Genomic DNA, 12,313 nt, shown 5'->3' with positions numbered 1-12,313 from the left:
TGAGGACCTTGATTTGAACATGCTGAGAGATGTTCAGAAGAACCCCTTGATTGAGCAAATAAGGAAAAAACCATTGTCGCAGTAAATAGGGATTCCAGGAAATAGCGATCCGTAGTAAATAGAGCGCATAGTATTCAAATATAAATAAATTAAGCAATTTATATGTCTATTTAGTAATAATCATTTTTATTTTTGAAAATGTTTTTATTTTTTGCAAAAAATAATAAATTTTTATTTGAGCATGGGATATCTATCGATGTGCAATTATGAAAGGGATCAGATTATTGATTATTATCTATGATATCCTTGACTTTCCTCTGGGGACGAAAGTGGTCATCCACACCGACACAGATACGAATACAACAACACGCCGTCGACCATTCACGAACATTTGATTGTACTGAATATACTGTCGTTGGGATTTTACAGCACGACAGGGTCCAAATTAGTCCGACGAATATGTTGATCAATCATGAGCCCCTTACGAGATCGATATTAATAGACTAGCTATCGTTGGAAAACTATAAAATTTTGTTTCGGAATAAACTTCTTTATATCTTAATTTTTGTTCTTTTATGATTGCAATCGAAAATAGACAACTATTTGCTATTTCAAAAAAAAAGAATTTGAATTACTTTTCATATTTTCATTTTTGTTTAAAAAAAATGAAATCGAAACTAAAATACACTCCATAAAGATTTAAACGCGAAATTGACTAAATTGTTAACAAAAAGCGTCATTTAAACATTTAAAAAAATTAACAATTCAAACAATAAACGAATCTATTCTTAAGCAAATATTTTCATTATTCCTGTACGATTTTAAAGCAGATTTTGTAGTAAGCTATTTATTAATTATAAAATTATCAATTAACGAAAAAATCGTCCTGCACAGTATTTGTCTTTATAGATTTCTCTATTTGGACAATATAAAATTTATAATTATTTTACTTCGGATCGCTATTCCTGGTATCTCTATTACTGTAACAACCATTGCATGCAATTCTCTTCTGTGTCTAGTACAGGACTGTAACCTATTTTCGACAATGCTGGAACATTTTACAGTCATTGTTACTCAGTCACGAAGACAGTTGATCACTTAGCGACGAGATGTGTTCGAATGCTAAATAGTGACTACTTAAGAAGACACAACGAAATAGTAAAGTGTATACATCTGCATTTATGCACGAATTATAGAATTAAGAAATCCAGGAGGTTGAAAACTCATTCTGTTCAGTCAATGGTTGGGAATAACTCTACGGAGATTTGTGTTGACACGACAATAAGTACGCATCTAAGGGTCGAAAATAACAAGCCTGACATCTTCATACTTGACAAAATGAGGAACACAATCACGCTTATTGAGATTGGGATCATCTCCGACAAAAACTTAAAACAAGTTGAGGTAGAAAAGCTCCATAAATACGATTTGCTCGCCAGTGAACTGGGAGTAATTCACAACGCAAAGGTAACTATAGTACCACCTGTACTAACGTAGGACGGTGCTGTGATTAAATTCTACAAACATCACTAAGACTTAATTGGTCTCGAAGGGCCCACAAGAGCTTAAATCCAGTCTGTGGTCATCCGGAAAACATTGGAGATCATGCGTACAGATTATAACTTTGGAATGTTCCCAGTTTTCAAAGGCAAAGATAGAGGAAGCTTCCCCGAGTGAGACCATAGAATCGGACTTGAGAACAATCAGAAAAGTGACCTGGCTATAAAATGGATAAATGTGCCCGTCGAAGGGCTTGAAAAGGAGGAGAATCGACTAAAAACAGACGCACTAATTAAAAACTAATTTTATCTGGACTTTTCAATTTTGTTTTCGTACTTTTTTGTAATTTTCTTGATAGAAAATCCAAAGACTAATCTAGTTTAAATAATAATTTATCACTTTAGCTCCATTAAAATATTCAGTTTAATCAAAAATATTAAAAAAACTAATAAAAGTACGCAACTGTTGTATCGAAAGCTTAGTAAAATATAAGATTAAAAACTATTTATTTAAATTCCATCAAACTAATTAATGGACTCATTTGTTCAGGTGTAATTACTTAAAATTAATTTTGAAGTTTGAGAAAGTTTCCGTAACATTTGGACTATTTAACACAAATGTTTCATACAATTGCTACCTTAAAATAGTCGAAGGAATACTATTTCTAGGAAATTATCAAGACATTGATTACATGGTGTCCCTCCCTTGTCTATTACCAGATATCGTCCTTCGAATTGGTCAGTGTGGCTAAATATGGGGACTCCGCCCTCTCTAACAAACTCCGACTAAAAACGAAATTTTTTTTATGCATTACAATCACATTTAATAACGATAAAGACATGGGTTGTGCCTACGATGTACTTCTCGCCATTCTTCCCAAATCATCATACGACCAGGCAGTGGCCTTCTATCCTACCGTTTGCTCCAAATACCCCTCAATTCGTCAATTTTCGTTAGAAGACGAATTCGGACGACTCGGTCTCCCAAACCAATATTGGCGTATCAGCACATCCCTAAACGACAGATTCAAGGTCAGTACATTTTCTATACTCTAGATGTGTTCTACTTATCCTCAAGTCTTGGTGGTTCCTCGAAATGTCCCGGATTTGGTGGTCCTCGACAGTGCTTCTTTTCGTAGTAAAAATAGGATTCCCGTGCTTTGTTATCACCATCAGGCAACATTGGTATGCCATTTAACTGATTGAAAGACCTCCCTTTGCCGTTCGAGTCAACCAATGCTGGGAATTAACAGTCGGAATGAGAATGATGAAAGACTGATAGAGATGATAGGCAGATGTTCTCCTTTTTCAAAAAAACTGGTGGTAGTGGATACTCGTCCTAAGGTGGTCTCATGTCCCCCATTCTAGATAAATGCAATCGCCAACAGAGCGGGTGGGAAGGGATATGAGCTCAAACAATTCTACCCAAACATTGACTTTGTTTTCAAACCAATCGAGAACATCCACGTTATGAGAGCCAGTCTTTCCAAAATGATTGAATGTTGGCCTATTCAGTCTATTATTTGTTAGTAATTGAACAAAATTCTTCCTGTGTGGTTGCAGTCAATTCAAGCATGTGGTTAAGTCACCTGCAGGCCATTATGGACTGCTCAATCTTCATTGCTGAGGTAGTCATTTGAGTGATGGCACAGCAACTTATTAATGGCTCTAATGTGCTTGCCCACTGCTCTGATGGATGGGACAGGACCTCTCAAACATGTGCATTGGCTGCCCTTCTCCTTGATCCTCACCACAGGACTATCGAAGGGTTTTGGGTATGTAGATCAGTTGTTATTGGAGACTCTTATTGAACGGGAGTGGCTGGCATTTGGGCACCAGTTCTCTACCAGATGTGGCCATCTTAGTAGTCTGGTTGACCCAAAATACATTTCCCCAATTTTTGTGCAATTTATGGACTGTGTGTGGCAGTTTTATATACAATTCCCCGATTCGTTCCAATTTGATGAAAGATTGCTTATTTTTATTGTTCGGAATACGTTTAGTTGTACTTTTGGGGATTTTCTTTATAATTCACCAAAGGAAAGAGTCTCTGCTTGGTTTAGATTATTATTTTATATATTATTTTCAATATTTTATTTTCTTTCCATGTCTTTAGTTTATATTCCCGGAATGTCCCTTCGATGTTTTTTTACATTCAACATAACCAAAGTCAATTTCTCAACAAATTATACGATCCCGAAAAAAATGTGAGTCACTTGCCTTATTTGAAACCAAATAGTGATATTAGACAATTAAGGTGTTTATTTATATTAAGTTTAGACTGTGGACACAACTATACGCACATGGGGGACGTCCTCGCGATGGGGAGGTCGCGATAACCAAATTAATTGACCTTACAGTCCAGAAGGAGACTAGTTTGTTAGAAAAATGTGAAAATTTGAAAAATGTTTGGTTTGGTTGAATATCTAGAAAATTCGCTGTTTTGTGAATCAGCACGGCTTGAACCACACAAAGGAGTTATTGTCGAGTATTTCAGATTCTGAATTTAGTTTTGTAAACAGTTTTCTTTAAACTAATATATTTTATGATTTTTTGAGTGAATACTTAAAGAAGGATATGTTAGTGACACCACCTGTTTTAAAGTAGCTAATTTTCCTGACCTCTCTTTGTTTTAAAACGACAATCAATAATATAACTATTTATTGATTCACTTTAGTTTTATTTTCTGCATACATAATAGCGATAAAATTTATGTTTTTGTTAATATTTTCAAATGGTGTGGTTAAATTAGAATTTATCTGGGAAATTTATTAATAACCAAATGCTAGATTAATTGGGAAAAAACGTTATTAGTTGGTATTTTCGTCTTCGGCCATCAAATAGCAACAAATGAGTCCAATTGGAAAAAAGAATATCCCGACACAGATACCAAGAGGGGTGAAATTTTTGTTAAACATGTTGAGCTATAATAATAGTCAAAATAAAATCTCACTCTATATGACTTGTCAAATTGAGGCATTTAAATGAAAATTATTTATAATCTATTTTATTTTGAACAGCAAAAGTAATATAATACAAATTATTAAGAAAGAAACTAATTAACTAAGTAATTTTACTAACTAAGTCCAGAGCCTTCGAAGTGAGCAGAAGGCGGCACTCCACGCACCTCCTCCCCTTCTTCCTCCTCTTCTCTAGCACTGTAGACCTTCGAGAAGGTGCAGTCCAGCGCCTCTTGCTGACTAAACGTCAGGAAAGGGCTGGATCGGCGAGCATCAAACGAGACACTCTCCAGAGTCCTCTTAAGAACAGTTGACTGTATATAAGCCTGTAGAGACTTATCTACATCCAACTGTCTTAAGTACCGCTTGTGGTATTTGGTGACCAGTCCATCCCATGTCATCACACACGGGATGACATGGACTTTGCACTGGTGCATCAGTCCTAGCTCGTTTGCAAGGAGGTCATACTTCCTCCTTTTCTCCACTTCCACTATCTGCAAACGGTCTAGGCACGTGATGCCCACCTCCACGATAACAATCTCCCCGGCGACCTTATCGTGGACCACAATGTCGGGTCTGTTGTGCTGGACAACAATCGAGGTGCGTATGGGGGTATCCACCTTAATGCACACCCGCGAGTTCTCACACACCGATTGAACTCGATGGGTTCGCAACTTTCTGGACCGCCTCAAGCCATACTTATTGCAGAGCAAAAGATGGAGGGACCTCACCACCTCGTTATGCCTTCATGTGTAATCATGGTAAAGCATACTCCCGCACTTCGTGGCTAAATGGTCAACGGTCATTGCCTTACTCTTACAGTGGTTACACTGTTTCCGTTGACCATTAAAAAAGTTTCTATCCTGCAAATATGAGAACAACCCTTCTGATCGGGGAGAGTTATTCCCATATTTCAGCCACGTAGATGACGACGATACGTCAATGTGCGGGTTGTCCAGGCTGCTAAAGAGAGTCTTGTGAAGGACTTTTAAGTTGATCTTTTTAATTAAAGACTCCTTTTGAAGTTTGATCAACTCCTTCACATTAACTTGGGTAGCACCTAGACCATACTTAGCCGACACATAGCCTTTTATGGTCCCTAGGTGTGTACCACGCGCTTTTTCAGCAGCAAGGATGGCAGCCTTCCTTTGGGATACACTCGACCCACTCCACAAGGTGTCGTGCATCTTAGTCAGAATTCGCTCACTTAAGTGTACGATGTTACTCAGTCCACGTCCTAGCTGCCCGCGAGACAAGTACAATCTCTCCTTATTGCTTGCCAACACGTGGACATGATTCTCTCGGAGTACTCTTCGGACAATAAGGTCCATTTCATCGTACTCACTCGGCTCGAATTCGATCAGGCCAACGTAGTAGTTTAGCAATGAGATGGCATACTCGTTCAAGGCATGAAATAAGTTCCGTGCATTGAGCCGAGTCTTACATAACATTGCCGCCCTACTACGCACACCCTCCACTACACACTTTCTCGTTTCGGGTGTGATTAATGAGGCTAGACTCTCAACCACACCAAGATACTTATATCCTTGGTGTTCCTCCAAGACTTTGACTAGGTCACCGCACACAGGGGTGTTAGTCGCCGACTTGTCGTAGTTGAGCTCCAACCCCACGGCCTTCATGAAACCTTTCAGGACTTTACCCATTGAGTGGAGAATCTCTGAAGACCGAGCGAACAGCTTAATGTCGTCTATGAACATGAGATGGTTGGTGCTAAAACACCCTCCTTCATGTTCGATCGACATTTGTTCGAATTGGGCAGTGAGGACTCTACTCAGCGGTTCTAGGCAGAGGACGAACAGCAGCGGAGACATGCTGTCGCCCTGTAATATGCCCCTCTCTAGTTTCACCTCGCCTATATCGCATTTGTTGTAATTTAGATGGACGTTCCACCTGTCCATCACAGTTGCAACAAATTTGATAAACCACATTGGCAACTTAAGCCATCGCAGACACTCAACGAGGTAGGCATGATCAACCGAGTCATATGCCTTCTTCACATCCACCCACATTGACACTAGTGAGTTTCCGTGGGCTCTCGCGAGGCATTTGTTGATCAGTGCCTGCTCCTTAGCTCCCTGGCAATCCCGCCGAGTACCTAACTGGTTCTCGGACAGAATCCCATTCACCTCCACGAAATTTCTGACCTCAGTAGCCACCACCTTAGTCATCAACTTGTACAGGTTGGGCATACAGGTTATCGGACGATAATCTGTCGGAGCGGAAGGGTTATCTACTTTAGGGATCAAATAAGTGACCCCAGTACATAACCACTCTGGAATCGAGCCAGGGTCTAGTGTAAACTGTTCGATTGCTCGACACATGCAATCATGGATAGGTTTGCAATTTTTAATAAAGAAATTATACACCTTATCGACCCCAGGTGTCTTCCAGTCAGAGAGACGGGTTACTGCTTCATCGAACTTCTTGCGGATGTCAGAGACACCACAAGACTCGGTCATCAAGGGAGCATCGGGTCCACAAAACGGAAACGACACACCCTTGCGAGGACGTGCTTTCCACATACTCCCCCATGTGTCAAGCATTTCGGCCTTTTGCTGGGTACCCTCCTTCGTCTCTCCGTGCAACCGACGATAGAACGACCTGCGATTAAATTCAAACAGGTTGTTCTCCCGCCTGCGCTGACACCGAGACTCATGAGTTGAGAGCTTCTTCTGATAAACGAGAATCAGCTCCTCCCTCTCTGCCCGGACACGCCTCAACTCGTTGAGGTCCCATTTGGCAACTCGTTCCCGACGAAGTAAAGTACGCACCAAGGGGGGAGTCTTTCCCTTGACCCCATTGCTCACATTCAAAATGTGCCCAGTCAGCGCTTCCAGCTCGGCTTTCCTTGCGGCTACTTTTGCGGCAATGTTTTCTCTCCATCTACTCTTTGGGGCAGGCCTCTGAGTGATTTCATCATAGGTTGTCTGTGCCGAGTACAAATAAAGAGAAATCTCGTCCATTGTCTCCGGAGGCTCACGCACGATCGCGTAAGCTATGGCACGATTGATGCAACCCATCACGTCACTTCTGAGTTGCCACCGAGGTATCTTTCGGGTCACTCTGCGGTCCGCAAGGGGGACAACACGATTCGCAGAGATATGCCTACTAAATATCTCCTTAACCTGCAAGAGTAGCGATAACTCACTACTCTGGTGCTCGTGTTGTTCAGAACACGGGGGGCATCCTGACGGCGTAACCGCAGCGGCAGTCCTCCCCGCGAGCCAGGAGGAGGGGTCTTGGCCAGCTTCTTCAGTGCATCTAACGATAGGTTCGAGCTAAAGCGTCGATTGAAACACTGAAGCAGGGTAGGCCACCCATTTCTGGGCATCCTGGAAGCTCTTCCCAACACTTGGGAAAGGGCGGATTTAACCCAGTCCTCCCGGGTCGTGCACTCGATCCCTTCTGCAATGGCAAAGACGATGTTCTTGCCATCGGACGTCTGTCTCTCCGATGCGGTTGTCCATCCTGCTCTAGGTATATTATTATTAATAATATTGTTAGTTTCTTGTTGTCCAGGTAGAGCACACATCGAGATAGTAGCACGTTGCATAACAGACTTTGTTTAATACAAATTATAACAAAATTAAATTATTAATTAATTGATTACTTTTTTACATTGTGAATTTGTTTAAACCGCTGAGTATTGATTTACAGCCAGAGACCATTTCTTATTCAATCCAGTCCAAGCCGACTTAAGACTTAAAGATTCTTAGATTGTTTACTATCACCTAAAAACTCAACAGGAATTACACAAATGACATCGCCTATAACATGTAGTGTAATACTGAGGTATTTTGTAGTATTAAAAATTGTTTTAGACGTATTTATTAACTTTCTTCTTTTATAATTTATCTCTGCTAATTCAAGGCATCAGATAAATTTACACCCGTAGTTCTCATCTCATTAAATTTTCTCTTGTTTGTTTGGCATCTTTCAACACGCTTCCGATAACACTGCTGTTTTTAGTTGAGAGAGTTTTGATATTTGTCTCTTTCAAAGTTTCTCTGCATTTTCGTCCAAAACAAGTTCATTTCACGATGTAGACAAATGTCTGGGAACTTTTCAGCACTATAAAGGAGATTCACAGTCCGCCACAATCACAACAAGAGGGCCGGCATATTTCCAGTTCTCCTAGACAATCTCATTATTCATAGAAATGCTCCCATGTTATATCTGATTAGTGTCAGCAAAAATTTTCCGACATCTTACATCAAATTAAAGAATTTTAAGACTCAAATATAAATTCTCGAAAGTCATTTTGTCAACCTATAGCAGATAAACTAACTTAATGCATGGAAAAAAAGAACCGCAGCGTAGGCAAAACTGACATTCCTATATCTAATAAATAAAATATCAAAATTCTTGGTTTATTGGCTAATCAGATTGCGAATGTGTTCAGGGTTATTTAAGGAAGTGACAATAAATTTTGTAAAAAATGCGTCTCCGGAGCACATGGGTGCCTGACCGTAAGTAAGAGAAGTACACAAATTAGATGACTAGTCTAAAAAAGAGAGCTAGATTTCAAATAATAATTTAATATTTTTATAATTGTAATTCAATCTTTGTAAATTATCTTATGTAATAGATTTTCATATTTATTATTTTTATGATGCAGTCGCACACTGTATAAACTCATTTTTTGGATTTTTTAGGTTACTGTAATTTCAAAAAGGTATACATGTTGTGGAATCCTCCTTGCAATAATCTTTTTTCCATTCGGGATCATTTGCTGTTATTTAATGGCTGACGATAAAATTGTCTCTACCCAACCAGTTCCAGTTCAGACCTATAATTAATTGAACATCTCATTTTTTGTTATTTAATTTTACAATTTTTTGATTTTTAATTTTTTAAAATTTTCACAAGTTGGCCGAGTTCTGCTACACTCGGTCTCAACAAAAAGGCGGAAAAATATTTTTATTTAAGATCAAAACGGCGGAAGTAATTCGTTTAAAAATATTTTTCAAAAACCTGAATCCTCAACATTTGAGCCATATCCGTGAGAAAGCGGATTATTTTAATCCAAACTAAACGTCTTACAGCCCTGGTCTCTTTGCCTTTCTTGAACCCGTATTTCTGCAAATATTATTATATTACTCGGTCAGATTCTATTGATTTCCTATTTTTGCGGTTTTGCATGCCAGATTTTGCTCTTTATAGAAAATTTAATCCTAGGGACACCAATAGCACGAGTCTCGCACGAGTCTCGAGGAAGCAGGGAGTTTGTCTGTCGGAAAAAAGTTCAACTTACAAAAACAAAGTGAAACTTACCAAAACCAAACTATTATAAAAATAATTTCTGTTTTTTTTGTTGATATTTCATTTTTTTATTTGTATGCCTGCACAAATAAAAAATTCTGAGGCTGCAATTAAGAAAAATTTTAGGGAGATTGTGACTGGAAGGAACTTTCAAAATCTCTCGATGTTCCGAAAACCACTACTTATCGTTGGTTGAAAAAGAAGGATAAATCTCATCAGCGAGGGGGATCAAAAACAAAAAATTCTTGATCAACATAAAAATTATTGTGTTGAACAAATTGAACTTTACCCGAGGATTGCTCTCAAGACTTTGAGAATTCTTTTAAATTCTAATTTCAGCTTAAATGTGTCAAAAGAAACCATTCGAGTCCACTCGGACCAGAAAAAGGCAATAGTCAATTAAATAAAGAAAAAAGAAAAAATTTTATTATTTCATTATTTGAACATCAAGGAAATTTCTATATTACCTATGGATGAAAAAAATCTTGACATATACATGTCCCGTAAAAAGGGTCGTTAGAAAAAGGAACAAGGGCTAATGTGGTTGCAACAAGTTTGCGAGGTGCCAATGCCAATTTCATTGGTTGTATTGAGTATCTTGAATTGTTACATTATGAATTGAAACGTGGATTTTTTAATAAAAAAATCTGCCCATGAATGGTTGAGAATTTGTTTACGAAAAGCCAGGAAAGCTTACAATTTCACAGTAGTCCTATTAGTAAACAATGCTCTATGTCATTCAGGAATTGAAGACATTGTCAAAGAAAAAGGAATTCATCGAAAATAAAATTTCAAGATTGGGTCTCTATAACCCTATGCTCAACGCAATTGAGAATATTTGGTCAGTATTCAAAGCTGACATAAAAAGATACATCTCAACAGACATGAAAAATATTTTTAATGGTATGGGACAAAAAGCTTTGTCAACTACTGAATTTCGACTTCGAAAGTTAGAAAAAACTATGATTAATGATTAAAAAAGAGTTCTTCAAAATAACTAATTAAGTGTCAGCAGAATTATTTATGTATAATCACTTCATCTTTATGCAACACCATATTTGCTGGAATTCGGAGGTTGGCCCCATAGGTGTTAAATAATGATGAAATGGTTTATTAAATAATTTTATTGTTCCACTTTGCTTTTGGTAAGATCCACTTTAAACTTGGTATAGTCGCTGTGTTAATGATATTGTGTCCGGAAGCAATCACAAGATTGTCAGCGTAGGAGAGGAGTAGTGTTTCTGAATTAGTTGGCATATCATTGAGGTGTAGGTTGAAGAGAGGTGGGAAAAGACAGGAGCTTCGAGGTACCCAATTAGGTAAGTAGCAAAACCAGGAGTTTTCTGACCCGTATTTGGTATGAATCAGTCTACCAAATAAGAAGCTACACAGCCAGATTTTCGAGCTTAGAACATGTCGCAAAGTTTGGTCAAATGCGTTCCTGATACCAAGATTTCGCTGGGGAGAAAAGTAGTTGTTAAATTCGTAGGACAAGGATTTTTGATAGGACAGAGATAAGTAAGATTGGCCTGAACGAAGCGGGGTCGCAAGGGTCCTTGTTGGGCTTCATAATTAGAATGATAATAGAATTTTTCCAGACCATAGGTATTAGACAGAGTTTAGCGATGTTTTGAAAATATCCATCAGTCCATTCAACCCATTTTGGCCAAAATTTTTTAGATGGTGTATGCAAAGACCGTAAATCCACAAGCGTAAGAATTCTTAGAGTTTTTTTTATAAGTTGACTTATTTCAGAAATTGATATTGTCATTTCTGGAAAGGGGGAAGTTTTGTCAAGTTTGAGTTTTCGGCAACAGTTGTCTTTATACATCTTCATGTGACTGATCTTCGCATAGTGATTCATAAGAGTATTTGCCTGTTCTTTGAACAATTTTGTTTGCCTTTTTGGTTAAGGCCAAAGGCGTGTGAAGTTGTCTCGACTGATTGTGATGCATAGATTTCTTTTAAAGCTCTCCAGAAATGCGAGAGCTTGATTTTATGATCAAGAGAGGAGATAAATTCTAACCATTTATTTCTCTTAAGTTTTGCGATTATCTGATTAATTTTTGTTAAAGACTGACAATTCATGCACGTTTGTGCGGTAATACCTTTTTTCTAAGCGTATTTTTTGTATGAGTTCTACTATTTCTCTGTTGAAGAATGGTTTTGCATTTTTGTGAAATCCTTTTGACACATATCTCTTATCAGCCGTTAATAGTGTCGATGTGAAGAATTCTGTTAAAGATGATGGATAAATCAAATCCCGACACATATACTGACTAGTCTGATTTGTATATAAATTTTAATTTCACTTCTTTTTTTCCTCTTGTCTAAAATTTGTGTAAAAAATTATTTTTTATCAATAAATTATTATTATTGTGTTTTTTTATTTGTTGCCAAAGAACCGAATAAACTCAACAACATGCGTGGAAATCTTCGCCCGAAAAAAAATAATTGTTGTATAAATACAAATAATTGTAGTTAATGCTACTGTAGAAAAACATCCCATTCAAGCTCAGAGTGTTATTCCAGATTTCAACAACACTGTTCTTCCAACCACTTGCAGTCGGA

General features: G+C 38.0%; 1 protein-coding gene across 1 annotated transcript; it reads right to left on the bottom strand.

Moving 5' to 3' along the window:
• Positions 1-5,205: 5,205 nt before the first annotated feature.
• On the bottom strand, positions 5,206-7,500 carry LOC115228255. Its single transcript, XM_029798885.1, has one exon. It carries the CDS (start codon positions 7,498-7,500, stop codon positions 5,206-5,208), a length of 2,295 nt encoding a protein of 764 aa, XP_029654745.1.
• Positions 7,501-12,313: the final 4,813 nt, after the last annotated feature.

Source organism: Octopus sinensis, unplaced genomic scaffold, assembly GCF_006345805.1.
Source record: "Octopus sinensis unplaced genomic scaffold, ASM634580v1 Contig10079, whole genome shotgun sequence".
NCBI lineage: Eukaryota > Metazoa > Mollusca > Cephalopoda > Octopoda > Octopodidae > Octopus > Octopus sinensis.
Note: the sequence above shows the minus strand (reverse complement) of the source record. Positions and strands in the feature narration are given on the sequence as shown.